The sequence below is a fragment of the Gopherus flavomarginatus genome, chromosome 1 (genome assembly GCF_025201925.1).
Source record: "Gopherus flavomarginatus isolate rGopFla2 chromosome 1, rGopFla2.mat.asm, whole genome shotgun sequence".
NCBI classification, from domain to species: Eukaryota; Metazoa; Chordata; order Testudines; family Testudinidae; genus Gopherus; species Gopherus flavomarginatus.
Window position 1 is genome coordinate 138901087 of NC_066617.1, and position 20030 is coordinate 138921116.

Sequence of the window (20030 nt, forward strand, 5' to 3'; positions counted from 1 at the left end):
GCTCCACCCCCACTCCTCTGAGGACTGCAGCAAGGGTTGGGCCTGCACTCACCAGCAGCAGTAAATGGAGTGAGCCCCAGCCCACTCCGCACCGCCAACTCCCAGCTGCACCACCAGTGAGTGCTGGGGGATGATTTCCCCCTGCTCCCCAAGACCCAAGGCTGGGAGCCAGGGGAACAAAGCGGCGTGAGCTGGGGCCAGGTCGCTCCGCTGCCCCATGAGTGAGGGGACAGGCCTGCCCTGCGCTCACCAGGCGGCAGGAAATGGAGCGACCCGGTCCCAACCTGCTCCGCTCTGCTGACTCATACTGGGGGGCAGTTCCCCCTCGCACGCCTGCTCCTGCCCTCCCACAGAGGCCTGGGGCCCCATGCACACACCCCGTGGGGGGGCTGTGTAAGGCACCAAAATGGATAGGGATGGCCCTGGACAGACCCCTTAGAAATTTAAAGAGAGTTGTGAGTTACATGGCTTTATACACTATGCACATGATTCTCCTCTTGTATCTGTTTTATGCAGATGCTACTCCATTGAGTGCAGTAGAGTTGCTCTTGATTTTCACTGGCGTGAGTGAAATGAAGTTCTGGCTATTTAAATGAAGGGTATAGGCCTTTGGCTTTTTATCACTTCAGTGCTGTCTTGAGAGATTCAGAAGAGAGACTGCTGGAGCTGAATTTCTTGCAGTCTGTGAAAATAAGAAACAGAAATCCATCATTGGAGGCAGATTAGTTCTTTCTTCTCTGCTGTTCCCTGGAGTTGGGTGGGTGAGAGAGCCTGGTTTGATTCTGAATGTATCATTCCTTTTCTCAGTTTTGTTTCTTTCTTCTCTAAAGCCTGCAGGAAGCACCTTTTGTGAGTGAATTTCACTTGGACCAATAAAGCCATCTAGATTTGTTTAAATAGTTCATCTCCAGAGTGTGAGATGCAAGCCTACAAATCATCAAACCATTACAAAAAGTATGTGCAGCAGGAAATGGTTAGTGGAGCTGATCCTAACTATGGGATGCTAAGGATGAATGTTTTTCACCAAGCATACAAGTGAGATGCAGAACTGAGACAACTAGAGCATAGGCCCAAGCTGGAGTAACCTCACAAAGACAGACCAGACATGCAGCTGTGAGTAACTGCATCTGTGCGCCTTCAGTTACAGACACTGACAAACTGAGTGGTGCAATCTGAAGTAAAGATGGAGGAGCAAAACGTATTCAGCCATCGACCAGCAGCGGAAACAGAGCAAGCAAAAAATGCACCCACACTATCCCTATCTGGGACAGTTGACTCCAGTAATGATAGGGAAGCCACTCCGCAACAGTACAGCATCAGCATGGAGAAGCACTGCAGACACTTTAGACAGTTCTGCTATCAGGAAGCAGAAGGACCCCAAGAGGTTTACAGCCGACTCTGTGAACTTTCCCATCTGTGGCTGCAGCTGGGTCTCCATACAAAAGAGCAGATCATCGAGCTGCTGGTTCTTGAGCAATTCCTGACCATCTCGCCTGAGGGAATCCAGACATGGGCCCAGAGATTTCATTCAGAAACACGTAATGAGGTTGTTGCCCTTGTAGAGGATTTCCAGCTAATTCATCAGGAGATTGGGAAATGTGGGTAAAAGGTAAGGACCACTGAATGTTAATTCATATGAGGGAACAGGAGAGAGGTGAGGTGATGGAGAGAATGAGGGAGAGATTGTTAGTGAACGTGTAAAATAAAGTATTTTTGTACTCTAAACAATTCCATTACCACCTGAGGTGAACACACTAATTTTACTTTGTATTGGTTGAATACTCGTGTCTAGAAAGAATCTTGACTATGAAGAGACTATTGCCAGCTTATTTACTTTCTTGAGCCTTCAGCTCCTGAGTCCCTGGCAGAGTGCTATCAGATGATAGCCATGGGGAGGTGAAGCCTAATCTTCTGTCAGGGAATGTGATAGTGGGTTGAAGAGGAATATGCTGGTGGTACTTTGAAAATGGTCTTGATTCTGGATGTAGCTCTGAGATGGTCCTAGCTTGAGCCCATGAAGAGCTGACCTGAGAGCAGAGAAAGTATAATACTTCCAAAGCAAAGAGAAGGAAGAATAACTATCAAGGGAGAAGGTAGAGAGACACATAGACTGTCCCCTGCATTTCATTTTATTTCAAGTGACTCTGAATGTGGTGACTTCTTTGCATCTGAATTTTTCCAAATCCTCCATCTCTTTCCTTATTCTTCAACCTGACCCTTCCCCACTTCTGTCTCCTTCGTTCTTTTTTCCCCAACACATTTTTCCCTAACCTGTCCTGCCTCCCTTTTTATCCCCCATGCACACACCCCCTCTGTTTTCTTTTCTTCTCTTCTTCCACTTCATCACACAGAACAAACCCTTGTGCCTGTACAGCCTGTGACTGAGCAGCAGGATTGTCACTGAATATGCATATATTGAACAGGGAATACCTGTTTCAGGTTCCAGTGACACTGGAAGACGTGGCTGTGTATTTCACCAAGAAGGACTGGGGTCATCTGGACAAAAGGCAGAGGGAGCTCTACACGAATGTCATGCAGAAGAATTTGAAGTCTTCTCTCTGGGTAAAAATTAATTTTCCCTCATTACTTAAAAGCTGTGTGGTCTCCCAAGAATTTGTTAAACTGTGGTTCAGGATTCTTCTCTTGGATTTCTAAGGGCTTGGTCCTTGTAGTCCCCAGAAACTTTGCGAGAGATACAGTCACTGCCATGCAACCACTATTTTTCTGAATTGCCCTTTTATTCTGAGGAGGAGATCTGTAGTCACACCTCAGCCTCATCCTTGTGGTTTAGTTGTGTAGTACAATCATAGAATTGCCCTGTCCACCCTCCCTGGGACTAACACCAGCTCTGAAGGTGCTTGACTTCGAGAAATAGGTAAGTGTATTAACATTTGCACTGCTCACGACTTACCTAGTCCCCCATATGTGGATATCCTTGAGTCTCCAAAAGGGAAACAAAATAACTCCAGCTACATATTTTACTTCCCCAATGGGTTTCTGTGGACATAATCTCATCTGTTGGGATTCTGTAATCCCTGCTTCCATGAAAGAACAGGTTGGGTTCACATCTATGATAATTTATTTTGTAATAAATGCTCAACAAATACATAACAAATCGTGGTATTGCCTGGACTGTTTTCCTATGGGCAGGATTTGAGACTCCAAAACCTGATGTGAACTCTCAGATGGAAACGAGGAAGAGTCTTGCATCCCAGATTGTCAGGATGCCAGAGAAAGGGTAATACTAAGAGAAGCCGGCACAGGTGAGAAATAAATGAAGCTATCTCAGAAACTATCAGAGTAAATTAAAAAGCTGTGGTTTGAACAAAGTCATCATGAGTTATATTCACTGTCATAGCAACTGCTACTTTCATCATGAAAGAGATATCATTGTAGGATGGAAGAATTAAGGCTAAATGACTGTTATGGGGCATGTGCTCTAGAGACAACCTACAACAAAGGAGAGTCTCATGGGGGTAGAGCATGGGAGAGCACATCTCAGGCTAGGGAACTATACAAAAGAAGCCTGGTTTGGTTTTTTGGTCTTTATTTTTCTGATCAACAGGAGCTGGCTGCTGTTGCTGACTGTGTTTTTTGTGCAGTACTGCTATGAGACTTCAGCCTGTTCTTGTGGCAGATGTTAATCATGGCTTCCAAGCAAACCGTACTGATTTCTGGCAGTGGCCATCCCCTTTTCCCATGTTATAAATTGAAAGTTGCCTTGCCTTAAGGTGGCTGCCACTTTCCTACAGCCTTTGGATATGGAAGTGAGACTAAACTTAGTAAAGATGGACATTGTCTCTCATGGTTTACAGTAGGACTGAAGCCAGGCTGCCCTCAGTGACGATGGTTCCCTCTTTCCACTCCCCTGGCATTCTAGGGTTTGAAAACTGTACAGGACCAAGGAGGGAGATATGCAGGAAAACATGGAGAATGAAGATTTGAGGGGTAGGAGACTGAGGTGAAAGGAAGGAAATATATCAGAATATGTGCGAGAAGGTGGAGGGAGAATGTGATGAGCACAGTGGACTGGGAAGGGCAGGGAAAGATTTGGGAAAGAAGGCTGGATAGTGAGAGAGAAGGACAGAATGGCAGCTTCCACAGGAGTTAGGTCAGGATAAGCAGAGTTCCCCTCCACAGTCAGAGGCATAATTTATTGTTCGATGTTTGTTTGGCAAACAAAAAACAATGCAGTATTACTTTGGCTTAAAAATCATGACATTTTTAAAAAAATCTCCTAACTCCTTGGGGATCTGACTCATTATTTTAGAAGGTGTGGGGTTGGGCATACTATAGGAATAAGAGAGAGAGCTGGTTTTAGCAGAATCCCTGAGGCTGGATTTTCCAAAGCAGGCCCCCCTTGCTGTACTGTCCCTACAAAGAAGCATTCTCTCCAAGCCTTTCACTTCAGCATTTGGTGTGCATATTTAGAGGGAGTACATGTGGCTCCTAGAATTAGCTACTTCCTAAACCATGCAGCTGGAGAGGGTGCTGGAGCCGTACTCCTGGGACATTCCTTTAGCCCTGTGATGGCATTTCATATCCCGAGAGTATTGTGAAAATCACACCAGGTAAGCAACTTGAACAGTTTGTCTCTATTCCCTTCCCACTGGAAACTCAGGCACACACACAACTCTCACCCCCTCCAGCCTGGCATGGGCCAAGAATAGTGACTGACAGACTGCTCTCCTTGCCCTTGAGGTGAAATATGATCTGAATATATGTTGGCTTCCCAGCAAACTCTGCTGCTGAAGCTTTTCACGTACAGAGACAGATCTGGGTCAAAATTCTTGCTCTGTGGCCCCCACATCACTAGAGGGTTGAGAGATGGTCCCCAAGGAACTGTTTACAACTTATATGGGTAAATATACAATGTTGCTGCATTTCAGAACACTTCTTATATGTTCCTCTCAGTATTTTCTTTTTGTTCTAATTTAAAACCACTCTTTTATTGCGCTTAATTTTTTTCATTCTTCTTAGTGTCTTTCCACTTTTCTATATCAAACTCCCCACATATTCCCTCCCTGTCTTAATCTCCTGTTCTCTTCTCTCTCTCACACACACGCACCCCTTCACTCCATCATGTAGTCTTTCCTCTTATTGTTTCCTTTTGCCTCTGCCCCTTTTAAACCTTCCCCTGCCCATGCTTTTCCCATTCATTTTTTTCCCCATGCTTACCCACTGCATCTGTGGTTCACATATCTAATCTGCTGAGCTCGGCAGATCAAGTTCCTAGGTGCCAGGGGCAAACTGCTTTGAGGAGTGATGTGTGACTGCACTAGACTGTCTGGATTCCGTTTTAATCCAGCAGGTGATGGGATCCTGAGCAGAACTGAGAAAAAGCATCCCATAGAGGGTCCTGAAGATCTGGTGCTTGGCATTCTATTCTGAGGAACTCAGCAGAGAGCGGTCTGCAGGAGGCAGCATAGGTTACAGTGTCAGAAAAGAAAGCCAATGGAGGGTGAGCGAGAGACCTTGCATCCCCTTTCACTTTCTTTTGCGAAGATTCCCAATCTCCTTGTGCAGGGGAGACCTGAGAAAAGCAAGAGACTATGTACTACTTATGCATGTAAGGAAAACCTCAAGGGGCAGAGGGACCTGAAAAGCCATGAGAACAGCAACCACCTGTGAAAGAATTCCTGAAAGTACAGAGCTTGCGGGAAAAGCTTCAGGCCAAAGCAGGAGCTCACAGCCCATAGGAGAGTCTGCAGAAAGGAGAACCCCTATTCTTGTCCTGCCTGCTATAAAAGCTTCAGTTACCCATCACATCTTATAAGACACAAGAGAACCCACATGGGCGAGAAACCTTACCACTTTCCTGTGTGTGGAAAAAGTTTCAGTCAACTCATGCACCTGACTAGATACCAGAAAATGTATACAGGAGAGAGGCCCTTCCTCTGTCCTGAGTGTAAGAAGAGTTTCAGTTGGCTCTACAATTTCCATATCTACCAGTGAACCCACATGGAGGTGAGACCCTACCTCTGTCTGGAATGCAGGAAGAGCTTCTCTCACAAATCATATCTCACCATACACACAGGACTCACATGGGGGAGAGTCCCTACCCCTGCCCCCAACGTGAGCGAAGCTTCAGCACCCAGTCCAGTCTGACAAAACACAATAGAAACTGCCACACGGGGAGACACTCCATCTATACCCTGCCAGGGGGGAAGCAATCACTCATAAAAAAAACTCTTGTAAAAACAAGGATCTTGGATAAGAAGAATGCAGTAAAGGCCGAGACCCTGGGATTGACATACCAGGCCCAGTGCCCACACAAGGAGAATTCCCACGAGACCCAGACAAGAGGCCTGGGCCCATGTTCAGACACTGAATATAGAAAACTCAGCTGAGACCCAGGCCTGTGTTCAGACACCAGGCACTGAGAACTTGGCTGAAGTCCAGACCCTGAGAATGGAGTACCAGGACACCAAGAACTCCCCTGAGGCCTAGGCTGTGAAAACAGAGGCCCAGACCCATGCTGAGACACCAGACATGGAGAACTCTACTGAGGCCCAAGCATTGGGACTAGACTACCAGCCCCAGCTCCTAACCCAATCCATGGCCATGAAGAATCTCAATGGGGGGTCAGGCCCTGACCAAGAACGACCAAGCTGAGGCTGAGGTCGTGGAGGACCCAATTGACGGTGGAGTGCTGCACCATTGATTTGATCCTACTTGTGTATGTATGAGGCAATACTCAAACCTCAGTGGCTTAGGAGTCAAATTAGTGATCAACATTACCCAGAAGATCCACAGTAGTGTGGATTCATTGTTTCATTTAGTGTATATAATAGTCTCACAGCAAAATGACTGACCAAGTATTCTACAATTGGTTAATAACATAGTAAAAGCATCCCGATTGGATAGTAATTAAACTGTGATTTAATATCATATGCTGCAAAAGACACATTAAAGAGCTACTTGTGGCTCTCAAGACTCCATCTGCATATCACTGATATAAGGTATAGCTTGTGAACAGGATGAACAGAAAGCATCAATGCAGTGACTGAAACTAGTCCACTGCTCCCTGCTACACCCCTGATGGAGAGAAACCCCTGAAGAACGTGGAGGGAGGTCACTTTCTTCTTCTGAAGAATCTTAGCGATCAGTGTCTCATGGCAATGGCTGTTTCCTTGTCAGGCATTAAATAAAGTGTGAGTTTGACCCTCCCATAGACCTATTCTGGTCTGACATCTTTCCAGTTATTCTAATCTAGGTCCTGGATTGCCTCTCAGAAGTCCCCCCCTTTTGTTTTTATTAGAATAGGTGCAAGACAAGACCCTGTGTAGGTTGACACAAGCTGGAAATATTTTTCCATGGCAATGTCCTTGGATTCTAGGACATCTAGAAATTCTGTAGTCATTTCATTTGGAATTATAAAAGTGGAAGTGTTTATTGAAGTAGGTACAGATTTTTGTTCAATGTTTTATTTATTTAAATAAAATTGATTGTCCCAACACTTTCAGCTTTGGATGCACTGCAGCATTTTCCTAACTATCATGTAAATTGTTGGAAGAGGGGGAAGCCAGAGATTTTTGGCAACTAAATAGGGGACTTTTGACAATGAGTGGGGGGAGAGGTATTAGGGATGGTTCAGAATTAAAGGATAAGCACAGGAGCTGGAAACTCCTGCTAAAATCAGAAGCAGAGAGATAGTTAAAAATACAGTCCCCACCTCTGAGCTATTATTTCAAGCTGCCTGCAGACTTGAGAAGGCATCAGTCTTCACTCAAGTTTAGTTTTTTCACAACTCCGAGGGCTAGAAGCAGAGGGCCTGATTATCAGTTCCAATACAGCTTCTTTACCTTGCTGGTAAGTAGGGGCCAAAAAACTGGTGCATTTGGCCACTAGGAATATGTCCTTGCACAGGAAGCTTCATATAACTTTTGTTGGCTCCCTGCTTCCCTCATCTAACAATCTGAGAACTGATCAGAACCATATTTTCTTTTTAAACAATGAAAGAAAGATATTTGAGCCCAACTCTGCCTCAACAGGAGGGCAAGGAGTGAATTAAGCAGCCACGAAATAGGACGCCCTTGCTAGTGAAAACAAACAGACTCTCCTTTTCACACAGCATGATCCTTAAGTGGCATACCCAAACCCCAATAAAGCAATTGATTCACAAGTGCACTAGATCTTTATCTCCCTTGTTGGCCACAAAAGAGACAGAAAAAGCACGGCACAGATAGATTTAGATTTTTCTACTCTAAGAAAATGCAATATTTTAATTCCCTACTTTTGAAGAAATTTAAAAACACTGAAGTGAGAACCATTATTACAAAAAACAATTTTAAAAGCAAGAGACAAACTGTCAGAATCACTATGCAAACTGCAACCAGAGGCACAGGTATAGAGCCATAAAATTCAGCTTTACACACTTACACTGGGACATTCTCAACTCATGAAAGATGGACTGTTAGTAAAAGCTTATGCCAATGGAATGTTGTCTAGGGCCTTGTTTACACACAAGGTTTAGTTAAGCTGATGCAAACCCATATTCTGCGCTCTCATGTCAAAGTGGCTTAAATTTATTTAATTTAAAGGTGGGACTGAGCCTGCTCTCCCTGCAAATCTGTGCCTCTTTGCCTTGTGAGATTGACTCATAGGCTGGGATTAAATGCCACCAGCTAGACCCTAGTTAACTAGATCAAAGAGATTTAAATATCTACTTAAACACTAACATTTTCCTGTATGGAAAATGTGGGATATTTAAAGAATAGATTAACTGTAACCATGGTAGCATTTTAAAGACACAAACCAGAGTGCTATATTAAAATCAATGCAAGTTTATAAGTCTTTTCTCATGGAGAAGTCTTGGAGTAAGAAACAGCACCAAAATTTATAGCTTTACCAGAGTGTATCAACAAGGTGCATTTTAAAGACATCTCAGACAAGGGCCACTTAAGTACACCTTATACAGTTGGGGACACATTAGCTAAGAGCACCTCAGATAAGGATGCTCTACTTAGGTGCATCTCCATGAAGAACATCTTTGTTAGTAGAGGCTGCCTGGGACAAATCCATCCTTCGTATTAAACCAGTTACTACAGTAAGCAAATGTGTGATTGATTTGATCCCCTGTGTTCACTGACTGCATCTCAGTAAAGGATGCCTCAGAGATGAAGAGCAAGGTCAAGTGCTATAGCACTTGAAAGGCCTCTCAACTGTAACTCGACAATATAAAAGCCATATTTACCTCAGACAGGGTAAATCAGAATGACTATATATAAACATTTTGTTTGCCATGTTTACAGTATAAGGATGGATCAGGCAGTTGCTGGAGCAGCAGGAAGTTGAGAGATTGGAGGTTGTGTGGTAGTGAGAATTTCAGAAGTAGATGACTGGGATGAAACCTGGGAGGAAAAAGGCCGGGCGTTTTCTGGGAGAAGGTTACTAGGGTTAAGAAGAAGGGGAAAAGGCAAAGAGGCCATAGCAGCTGCCTGCTGTCCCAACAGAAGTCCCAAGCTGTACACATTTGAATTAATGAGATCATTGCCTGGGAGGAGGACATTCAGCTGTTTCTGAATCTCTTGAAGGACCTGTAGCTGACTTTGCTGATTCAGAAGAAGCATATCCATGTTGTCCCTCATTCTCCTCACTGTGTGAAGATAAGAGTATTAATTTCTACAATTTAAAAAGTGTTATGCATGGTACTTTAGAAACCCTTTTTATACTTACACTCTTCAAGTATAAGTCTCGACTGGTCCATAGCTACTTGCTCTGTGCCACCACTTTGTTGTTCCTCATGACATACTATAGAAGAGGAATGAAAATAATGTTAACATTTTAAGTGTAAAAAGAATATAGAATAGTAAATCACACATTTATATTTAGCATGAATTATGTGGTAAGCATCATTAGGCAGAACTGTAAATACAGGATCATCTGTATCCACAAGGACAAGCTCTTGCCACTAGTTCTCCAGTGCCTGGCTGCAAACTGGAGGGAAGCATATTTCACTCATTTGACAAAAGTGAAGGTGACTACCCATAGTGCAAGCCAGCTGAATGTCAGGCCCTTTTTAAACACACACACACACACACACACACACACACACACACACACACGTCCCCAGTATCATTTGATAACCTATGTTAAAGCTCATCAGAGCTAACCATCTACAATTACATTCCTGCTAAGGGCTTGGCTACACTTGCAAGTTAAAGTGCATTAAAGCAGCCCCGGGTGCCTTAGCTTACTACCTGTCCACACTGGCAAGACACGTAGAGCACTCTGACTCCAGGGCTAGAGCACTCCTGGTACTCCACCTCAGTGAGAAGATTAACAGTTGGTACGTATTGGCTGAAATGCCTGGGCATCAGTGTGAATGAGGTGTTGCATTACTGCACTTTGATCAGCCTCCAGAGAGGTTGGGGGGGGAGGGGAGAGAGGGTCTGTTGCTGTCTGAACTTACACGACAGCATGCTGACATACTGTCAGCCCCCCTGTCATAAACAGATAAGTAAGAGTTAATAGAACAAAACTGCTTCATATCTCTTTTGCCTGGAAAGGGTTAACAAGATCAGTGAGCTTGGCTGTCACCTGACCGAAAGACCAATCAGAGGACAGGATACTTTCAAATCTTGAGAGGGAGAAGTTTTTGTGCTGTGCTGTTAGTTTTGGTTGTTCACTCTGGGGGCTCAGAGAGACCGGATGTGCAACCAGGTTTCTCTCCAAACTCCCTGATACAGGTTCTTATAGATTCAGAATAGTGAGTACTAGATAGATAAAGCGGAGTTAGGCTTTTGTTTGTTTCCTTATTTGCAAATGTGCATTTCCTTGGAAGGAGTTCAAATTGGTATTTCGCTGAAAAGATTTTAATTTGTACTTGAATACTTAGGCTGGGAGAGTATTCCCAGTGTCTATAGCTGAAAGACCCTGTACCTATTCCATTTTTTTAAAATTTACAAAGATAATTTTTACTGTTTTTTCTTTTTTTAATTAAAAGCTTTTCTTGTTTAAGAACCTAATTTTTTTTTTATTCTGGTGAGACCCCAGGGGACTGGGTCTGGATTCACCAGGGAATTGATGGGGAGAAAGGAGGGAAGGGGGAGAGAGGGGCTAAATTCTCTGTGTTAGGATTACTGTCTCTCTCAGGGAGAATCTGGGAGGGGAAGAGAGAAGGAGGGAAGGAAGGTGCATTTGCCTCTCTGTTTCAGGATTCAAGGAGTTTGAATCACAGTGATCTTCCAGGGTAGCCCAGGGAGGGGAAGGCTGGGAGAGGCAACGGTGGGGGAAAGGGTTTACTTTCCTTGTGTTAAGATCCAGAGGGTCTGGGTCTTGGGGGTCCCCGGGCAAGGTTTTGGGGGGACCAGAGTGTACCAGGCACTGGAATTCCTGGTTGGTGGCAGCGCTACGGGTACTAAGCTGGTAATTGAGCTTAGAGGAATTCATGCTGGTACCCCATCTTTTGGACACTAAGGTTCAGAGTGGGGGTTTATACCATGACATGCCGGTATAAACCCCCACTCTGAACCTTAGTGTCCAAAAGATGGGGTACCAGCATGAATTCCTCTAAGCTCAATTACCAGCTTAGTACCCGTAGCGCTGCCACCAACCAGGAATTCCAGTGCCTGGTACACTCTGGTCCCCCCAAAACCTTGCCCGGGGACCCCCAAGACCCAGTCCCTCTGGATCTTAACACAAGGAAAGTAAACCCTTTCCCCCACCGTTGCCTCTCCCAGCCTTCCCCTCCCTGGGCTACCCTGGAAGATCACTGTGATTCAAACTCCTTGAATCCTGAAACAGAGAGGCAAATGCACCTTCCTTCCCTCCTTCTCTCTTCCCCTCCCAGATTCTCCCTGAGAGAGACAGTAATCCTAACACAGAGAATTTAGCCTCTCTCTCCCCCTTCCCTCCTTTCTCCCCATCAATTCCCTGGTGAATCCAGACCCAGTCCCCTGGGGTCTCACCAGAATAAAAAAAAAATTAGGTTCTTAAACAAGAAAAGCTTTTAATTAAAAAAAGAAAAAACAGTAAAAATTATCTTTGTAAATTTTAAAAAAATGGAATAGGTACAGGGTCTTTCAGCTATAGACACTGGGAATACTCTCCCAGCCTAAGTATTCAAGTACAAATTAAAATCTTTTCAGCGAAATACCAATTTGAACTCCTTCCAAGGAAATGCACATTTGCAAATAAGGAAACAAACAAAAGCCTAACTCGCTTTATCTATCTAGTACTCACTATTCTGAATCTATAAGAACCTGTATCAGGGAGTTTGGAGAGAAACCTGGTTGCACATCCAGTCCCTCTGAGCCCCCAGAGTGAACAACCACCAAAACTAACAGCACAGCACAAAAACTTCCCCCTCTCAAGATCTGAAAGTATCCTGTCCCCTGATTGGTCCTTGGGTCAGGTGACAGCCAAGCTCACTGATCTTGTTAACCCTTTCCAGGCAAAAGAGATATGAAGCAGTTTTGTTCTATTAACTCTTACTTATCTGTTTATGACACCTCCAAAACCCACTCTCTCTCCCCCACATACACACAACACACTCCTTTCCACTCCCCTCATTTGAAAAGTACATTGCAGCTACTTGCATGCTGGGATAGCTGCCACAATGCACTGCTCTCTGTGGCCATTGCAAGAGCTGTTAATGCGGCCACACCAGTGCATTTGCAGCGCTTTCCCTACTGCGCTCTACAAAAGGCTGGTTAACTCAAAGCTGATTCACTTCAAATCTGACAGGCAAAAATTTAACTCAGTACCAGATGGAATCTATGAATTCTGAGAGCAATGTGACTTCTTTTGGTGTCCTATAACATGGGCCCCCTTGTTGCAACTGAGTGTCTTTTATACAACTATGGAATAGGTATTACTACTCCATAATAAGTGGGATTAATTTCTTCTTAAGTAAGATCAGTATTAAGCGGATGCTGTGTTCCTTTGTTATCTAATGAGGGGGGTACTATTTCTTCTTAATGACAAGATGTAAAGGGGAAGTGAGGTTGTGCCTTTTTGGAGAGGTGGGCTTATTTTGTATAAAAAGCTTTAATTTTTTTCATCATTACAAATTTCAGGAATATGAAGTTTTTAGTCTGCACTGTTTATGTTGGGAGAGCTGGCTAGGTAATTCCATTATCTATGGATTAGGAGTTTCACATGCTTAGTTTAAGAGAAGTTAAATGCTTAGACAGAGCTTCTCTCTCAAGTGTTTTTGTTAGAGGTGACAACTGGAATAAGAATCACTTCCCCTCTCAATTCAGCTGTGATTAACTGCTCTGCTGAATCAGGGCCTCAATCAGGTTTCACTTCACTGAGGTCATAAAACTACTTGTTCCCCAGTCATCCATAGAGACTTCCATGGTAGACAACCCTTGAATTTCTAATAAAAAAAAAAAAAAAAGCCAACCTAAGTCATTTTATTTATATATATATATATATATATATATATATATATATATACACATACACACACACACACACACACACATATTTTTTCTTGTATGATACACACACAAGGAGAAAGGAACAAATCCAGTTTCCTACCCCATATTTTCTAGGCCAATTTAATAAGAATATACAAGATTATGAAATGTGTACATGAGACTCTTAACTAACCCCTTAACTTTAATATATTACACTCAAGTGCTCCCAGAAGAACTGAGTACAGTTCTGTACCATGTACATTAGAAGATACTTCTATTAAATAGCCAGTCAGTTTCTTTAGTAATAACATAGACAGGTTTAAGTCTATCTGCTTTATTGCCTAGTGAGTGATGGATCCTTTTTAAAGGAGAGAGAGGAAAATGGCTCTTTCATTCTTCCAGCATGTCAGAAGAGATTTTTTCTTCTTAATAAAGAGTCAATATGTAAGGTCTCTTGTTATGCTGGTTTATAGGATTAAAGAGGATGGCAAAAAAGAGAGACTTACCTTTAATAAGTCATTAGGTGCATGCGAGTTATCAGTGTTTCATAGCTAGCTATCTTAGGGCTTTATACTGCCATGCATCATTATAGTGTCTGAGAATCTTTCATGTGAAATCAATAGTGAAGTCTGTAATGCAATTCCTGGAGCATCATACAAAAGTGTCAGTATTGACATTATGGATGCATTTACTTAGGTGGGTCTGTGTTGGACATTTCATAGATATACACAAAACCCAAAGTGTGGTAGGCCAGGCCAAGTGTTTAGAATCTGATGGAGGCCAGAGGACTATGGACTAGTCTTCCTGTGCATTGGGAATAAAGCCAATACAGACTGTGTCCTCCATTTATTTAACATAAGCAATCAAGTTACCTGTTGCACATTCACTGGATGTCTCTCTCACATGGACTTTCTGATGTTTAAGGAAGTTTGAGCTCAGGCGGAAGCTCTTCCTGCATTCAGTACATTTGTAAGGTTTCTCTTCTGTGTGGCTTTTCTGATGCTGGACAAGGGCTGAGCTGCAAGTGAAGCTTTTGCTACATGCAGCACAGGCATAGGATTTCTTTTTCATGTGGGTTTTACGGTGGGCGATTAGATTTGAGCTCCGGCCAAAGCTTTTCTCACATTCTTTACATTTATAGGGTCTCTCTCCTGTATGGATTCTCTCATGTACCACAAGGTTTGCCTTCCTGCTGAAGCTTTTCCCACACTTAGGACATTCAAAGGGCTTTTCTCCTGTGTGGATTTTCAGATGGTTCAGGAAGGTCGAGCTCCCCTTGAAGCTTTTTCCACATTCTGTACATATGTAGGGACTCTCTTCTCTGGGGGGCTTTTCTTGATTAAGAGTGACTTTTAGTTTCTTAGATCCTCTTGCTTGATGAGCAGATTTAGTGCATCTCTTTCTCTGCTGCCTTTCTGGCCTGGCTTTCCCCCAGCCAGGACTCTGGGCTTCAGCTGGTCGCGATAACTCATCCTGCTCAAGATCTTCCTGATTAGGTTTCTCCTCCTCGTTTTCACTCACAGTGCTATCACTTGCTGGAATAAAAATGGGAGTTCTGACATGGTTCATTCCCTGCCCTGGGGAGGAATAAAGCCTTGGACTGAAACTTGCAAAGCCTCTCTCTCTAATTAGTGACTGTTCATGAGGCCTTAAATCCAAAAATCAAATTCCCACCAAACCCTTTCCCGAAGGGAAGGAGGAAGTGAAAAGAGGGGATGAGAGGACAGAAGGAAATAGGTGATGGAGGAGTGGGAGAAAGAGTGAGGGAAGACAAAGATGAACAGATGAGAAACTCTCCCCGCTCGAGAATTTCCTCCCCTCAGAACAAGGCAGATTAAGCCAAACACTATGCTCACATAAATCCTGTTGCAAAACAGGAAGAGAAAGGAATGGGCTCAAACAAGTGACCCCTCCCATCTTTCTCTCAGCCCACATGCCCATCACCTCTGCCCATTTAATAGAGAATGAGAGCACCTCCCTGCAGTCTGCCTGCTTTAAAACTGAGGTTTCCTCTCCCTCACACCAGGAACCTGAGCTTCTGATTTACAAACATGTATGTTTAAGAGAAAGCTTTCCTGGGCAAGACTAACAGGCAAACTGATTCAGTTACTGCCATTCAATGCATTAGTGAAGAGCTAGCTCATTCCTGAGGTTGGAGTTACACATGTAGGGAGCTAAAAACACCACAATGTCCTTTTGGTATTTTCCCCTCCATTGGAAGGAAGGAGCAATTTCACTCATTATTGTAAGAGTAGGGAGGCTTCCCCCAAAAACAGCTGCAGTGATTTGCAGAGACTGTGTGTCTCTGCAGTGATCAACTGCCTTCACAACCCTGACAGTGCAGCAGGACCTAGGTAACCTTTACAGCCCTGCAAAATGCCTTTAAGGGGTAAGAGATACTTTAGATGTGAGAGTCCAAATTCACCTGCTCAGATCCCCCAACTTCTGGTGTGAGGAAGATAAAGCCAAAAGAGAGAAATTCTGGCTTTTGTTGTCACTCATTTCAGGTGGATTTTGCTTTCCTGTTTTTAAAAAGCGGAAGAAGCCCAGGGCAAAAAGGAGCACTCAGCATCACAGAGAGCACATGACTCCAGCTCAGTGCTTAACACAGGCTCTGGCATGGCAGACTGCAAACAGATGAGAGAAGACAGACTTTAGAGCTCACAATACCTTTGCTGATATCCCAGCTTTTTAAGTTCAGTTATTGTGGGTGACTTAACTGTTATAAACTACTCCTCACCTGTGCAAGAGTCTCCTTGGATCTTACATTTTCTGGAGCCCTGCAGCCCAGAGGCCATAGGCTCTTCCTCCAGCTCTATCTAGAAGAAGAGAGGGGATCTGGAGTTTGAAACCTTATTTACTGGGAAAGAAAACAGATGCAATGCACCCCAGCAGCGAGAACAGGTTATGTTAAGACAATAGGGGAGAATTTGTCAGTCCCACACTGGTGAGCAATTAGCAATTAGCTAGGGAGCCCTGAATTTGGTGGAAAGAGCCTCAGTTTGGTAATCTTACAGGTAAGAACAGGAGAAGAGAGTTTATCTTAAGGCAGAGGTTCTCAAACTTCATTGCACTGTGACCACCTTCTGACAACAAAACTTACTACACAATCCCCAGGAGGAGGGACTGAAGCCTGATCCCACCTGAGCCAAGCCCCGCTCCAGGGGGGCACAAGAGCCCAAGCCCCACCACCCCGGGAGAGGTGGACCAAAGCTGAAGCCCAAGGGCTTCAGTCCCAGGCAGGGCACCTGTAACCTGACCCTGATTCCCAGGGTAGAAGCCCTTGGGCTTCAGTTTCAGCCCCAGATGGTAGGGCTCAGGGTTCAGCTTTAGCCCCAGCAAGACTAGGCCAGCCTTGATGACCCCATTAAAATGGGGCTGTGACCCACTTTGGGGTCCTAACACACAGTTTGAGAACCACTGTCTTAGAGAAAAGGTCAGGGTTAGTTAATACTCCATGGCTCAATCTCAACCCCTTTCCTAGTGCCAATAAGTTCTTGGTGTTGGCAACAAGGAATCCCACACCCAATACTATATTAATCTACCCTCTGACCTTAGTGCCCCCTCCCACTTCCTCAAGTTCTCCCCACTGCACTGCTAGCTCCTCTCCCTTCCTTCAGTTTCCTCCAGAATGTAATTACCCCTCCACACACGCACCCCAGTTCCTGAGTTTCCCCATCCAATCAGAGTCCCCTGCATTCAGGCCAGGCTTACTTGATGAGGCCCAAAAGGGCTGGGGCTTAGACTGTAGCTCATGCTCCAGCTTTCCCTCCCTCCCTCCTCTTCCCCTGTGCCCCCCCTGTGAGCCTTTCATTGGAGAAGGTGCTGAGGGCAGTGATTGGCTGACAGGGTCAGGGTGGAAATAGCTCCTCCCACTGCTCCAGGGCTAAAGAATGACTAGGGCAAGGGCTCTGGGGAGAAGTGTTTGCTCGGGTATGTGGTTTCTTCCTACAGACATATATGCAAAGAGCTGTCAGTGTTCATGTGATAGCAGCAGAAAGTAGTGCTGCCTTCTGTGTTGCTGCCTCCTTCTGGAGAATGAGAGGAGTAGGGAAGCTTTACCAAGATGTCTGCAGGGGAGAGAGGGTGAGCTGCCTTAGACACTTGCAGAGACTTCAGTTTCTCTGGTAACCTTTTCATTCTGTTATCTCATCCTCCTGCTTTCTTCACCAGCATTTGTCTGTTTTGTCCACCTTCTGTGGTCTCTCTGACTCTCATTCTGTAAGCTCTCTAGCACAGGGGCTCTTGTGTTTGGTATTTTTCTGTACAGCATATAGCCTAGTAGAGCCCTGATCCTTGTTTGGGGTTTATAGGCATTGCCCTAATTCAGCTGTTCTAAAATTGTGGGTTGGGACCCCAAAGTGAGTTGTGACTCTGGGCTGGCTTAGACTTCCTGGGGCCGAAGCCCTGAGCCCTACTGCCCAAAGCTGAAGCCTGAGGGCTTCAGCCCTGGGCAGCGGGTCTCAGGTTACAGGCCTGGGGCTGAAGCCACTGGAATTTGACTTTGGGCCCCCTGCCTAGGGTGGTGGAGCTTAGGCTTTGGCCCCACCACCTGGGATGGTGGGGCTTGGGCAGGCTCAGGGTTTGGTCCCCCCTTCTGGGGTCATATAGTAATTTTTGTTGTCAGAAGGGGGGTGTTGCAATAAAGTTTGAGAACCCCTGCCCTAATTTGAATAATCTCTTTATTATAAATATATCTGTGCTGGGGGGATACTGGTGCACACAATGCCAACTACACTGAGGCCTTCTGGTGGGAAAGGGAGACATAAGGAGATCTTAGTTGCTCTGTAGTTAGAGATAGTGATGGATGTGTGATAGTGCTGTGAGAAATGGAGGCAGGAGGCCACTTGAAACATGTGCTCAAAAACAAGGGAGAAATACAGTCTGAGGTGAGGCTGGTTCTTTTTCATACAGTCTGTACTGGTAAGCAAGTTTCCTGTGGCTCCTCAGTCACAAGTCTCCTGCCTGTTGCAAAAACCTGTGCCAGACCTAGCAAAATAGAAAGAATGAGAGACTTTTCCCCTGGAGTCACTGAACCAGGGTGTTTCATCCACAGAACTATGGCTACTTAGAAAGTGATCTACCTGAGTCCTTGTGACACCAACCAGCAGCTACTGTATCAGCAGGTAGGGAAAATATATTAATGAGAGGGAACTAGCTCTACCTAAAGTTTCTGCTGTACTGAATTGGGATGTTAATTCCTTGGCATCACATTTACCCGTTCCCAGTCTTGGCAACCCTGAGTGTTCAAAAATCATTACTTGTGCCCCAGAAGTGATGAGTCTGGCTTAAAAATAATGAAATCTTAAAATAAATACTTGTGGGTTTTTTTATTTGTCTGGTTTCTGAGCCTTTACAGGGCACCTGGGTCACATTTACCAACTTTTCTTTGCAACCATAAGGGCTAGAAACTAGAGCTGGTCTTCAAATGGAATTTCCATTCCCCAAGAAATTCTGACATTTGTGTGTGTCACAAATTGGGATGAAAAGTCAAAAATCTCAAAATTGTTACCTTTGTTTTTGTTTAACCCTCCCCTCCTCCCCCCTCCAAAGTTTACTGTTACACAAAACTATCATGATGAATATTCATGTTATGTTGTACGTGGGGCTGCCCTCTACTAGTGCATGATGCTGGCTTCTTTCCATGTATAGTACACACTTGCATGTGATGTATTCCTGGCACCCACAGTGCAACAACTGTGCTTTGCTTCACAGCTCCTCCTCCTCCTGCTTCACGGCTGGGGAGTGTCCTTGATTAGTACACCTTTACATTCCTAAAGACAATGCAGAAAAACTGTCCTGGAGTCAATTTCTCATTTTAAACAGATTTGTTTTATTTAGAAAACTTTTCTAAAACAGCAACTAGGAAATATTATCTATACTAAAACCATCCCAGTACGCCTGCTTTTGGAGCCACCCAACCACCTCATGCATACACTCCATCCACCTGCACTGTGGCTTCTACACTGCAACCAGAGATGAGCTGCATGTAAGAGAAATTCTCTGTGAAGCACACACAATAGTATTTGACTAAATATTTTTTTAAGTCAGTGGACCAGAAGGACTGGAGCATGGATCTGCCACTTCCCAAGTGAATGTGCTAACCAGTAGGCTACAGAATCAATCTCTTTGGCCCACTGATTCATTCATTTTTACTCCAAAGTGGAACAGCTTCAGCAGGAGACATTGAAGAAGCCTCACATAGGAATATCTCATACCTCTCAGATAGCAAATCCCTTCTCCCCCTCAGGAGGAGGATCTTGAACCAGGTCTCTCCCACATCCAGGTGAGTACTCTAACCACTGGGATAAAAGTTATGAGAGATACTTCTCCTCACCCAGCTTCTCACTAAACCAGTGTAGGTGCTTAACACCAAATGTATAGCTGCACTCTCTCTCAGCGCTTCGAAGTGCGAGTGTGGTCGCAGCGCCAGCACTAAGAGAGAGCTCTCCCAGCGCTGCAGTTACTCCACCTCCCCGTGGGGATTAGTTTACAGCGCTGGGAGCTGCGCTGGGACACTGTTTACACTGGCGCTTTACAGCGCTGTAACTTGCTGCGCTCAGGGGGGTGTTTTTTCACACCCCGAGTGAAAAAGTTGCAGCGCTGTAAAGCGCCGGTGTACCCAAGGCCCAAGAGAAGGTTTGCAGCTGAGAATCCCAA

The 20030-nt window shown here is 44.6% G+C and overlaps 1 protein-coding gene across 1 annotated transcript in view; it reads left to right on the plus strand.

Moving 5' to 3' along the window:
* Positions 1–20030, plus strand: part of LOC127042895 (zinc finger protein 391-like) — a 43205-nt gene that overhangs the window by 3194 nt on the left and 19981 nt on the right. Inside the window, exons 3-5 of the mRNA XM_050936410.1 lie at positions 831–1538; positions 2440–2562; positions 3151–3238. Of these exons, the coding sequence (XP_050792367.1) occupies positions 1184–1538; positions 2440–2562; positions 3151–3238 (566 nt within the window). The 5' untranslated portion in view covers positions 831–1183. The remainder of the gene's footprint in view (positions 1–830; positions 1539–2439; positions 2563–3150; positions 3239–20030) is intronic.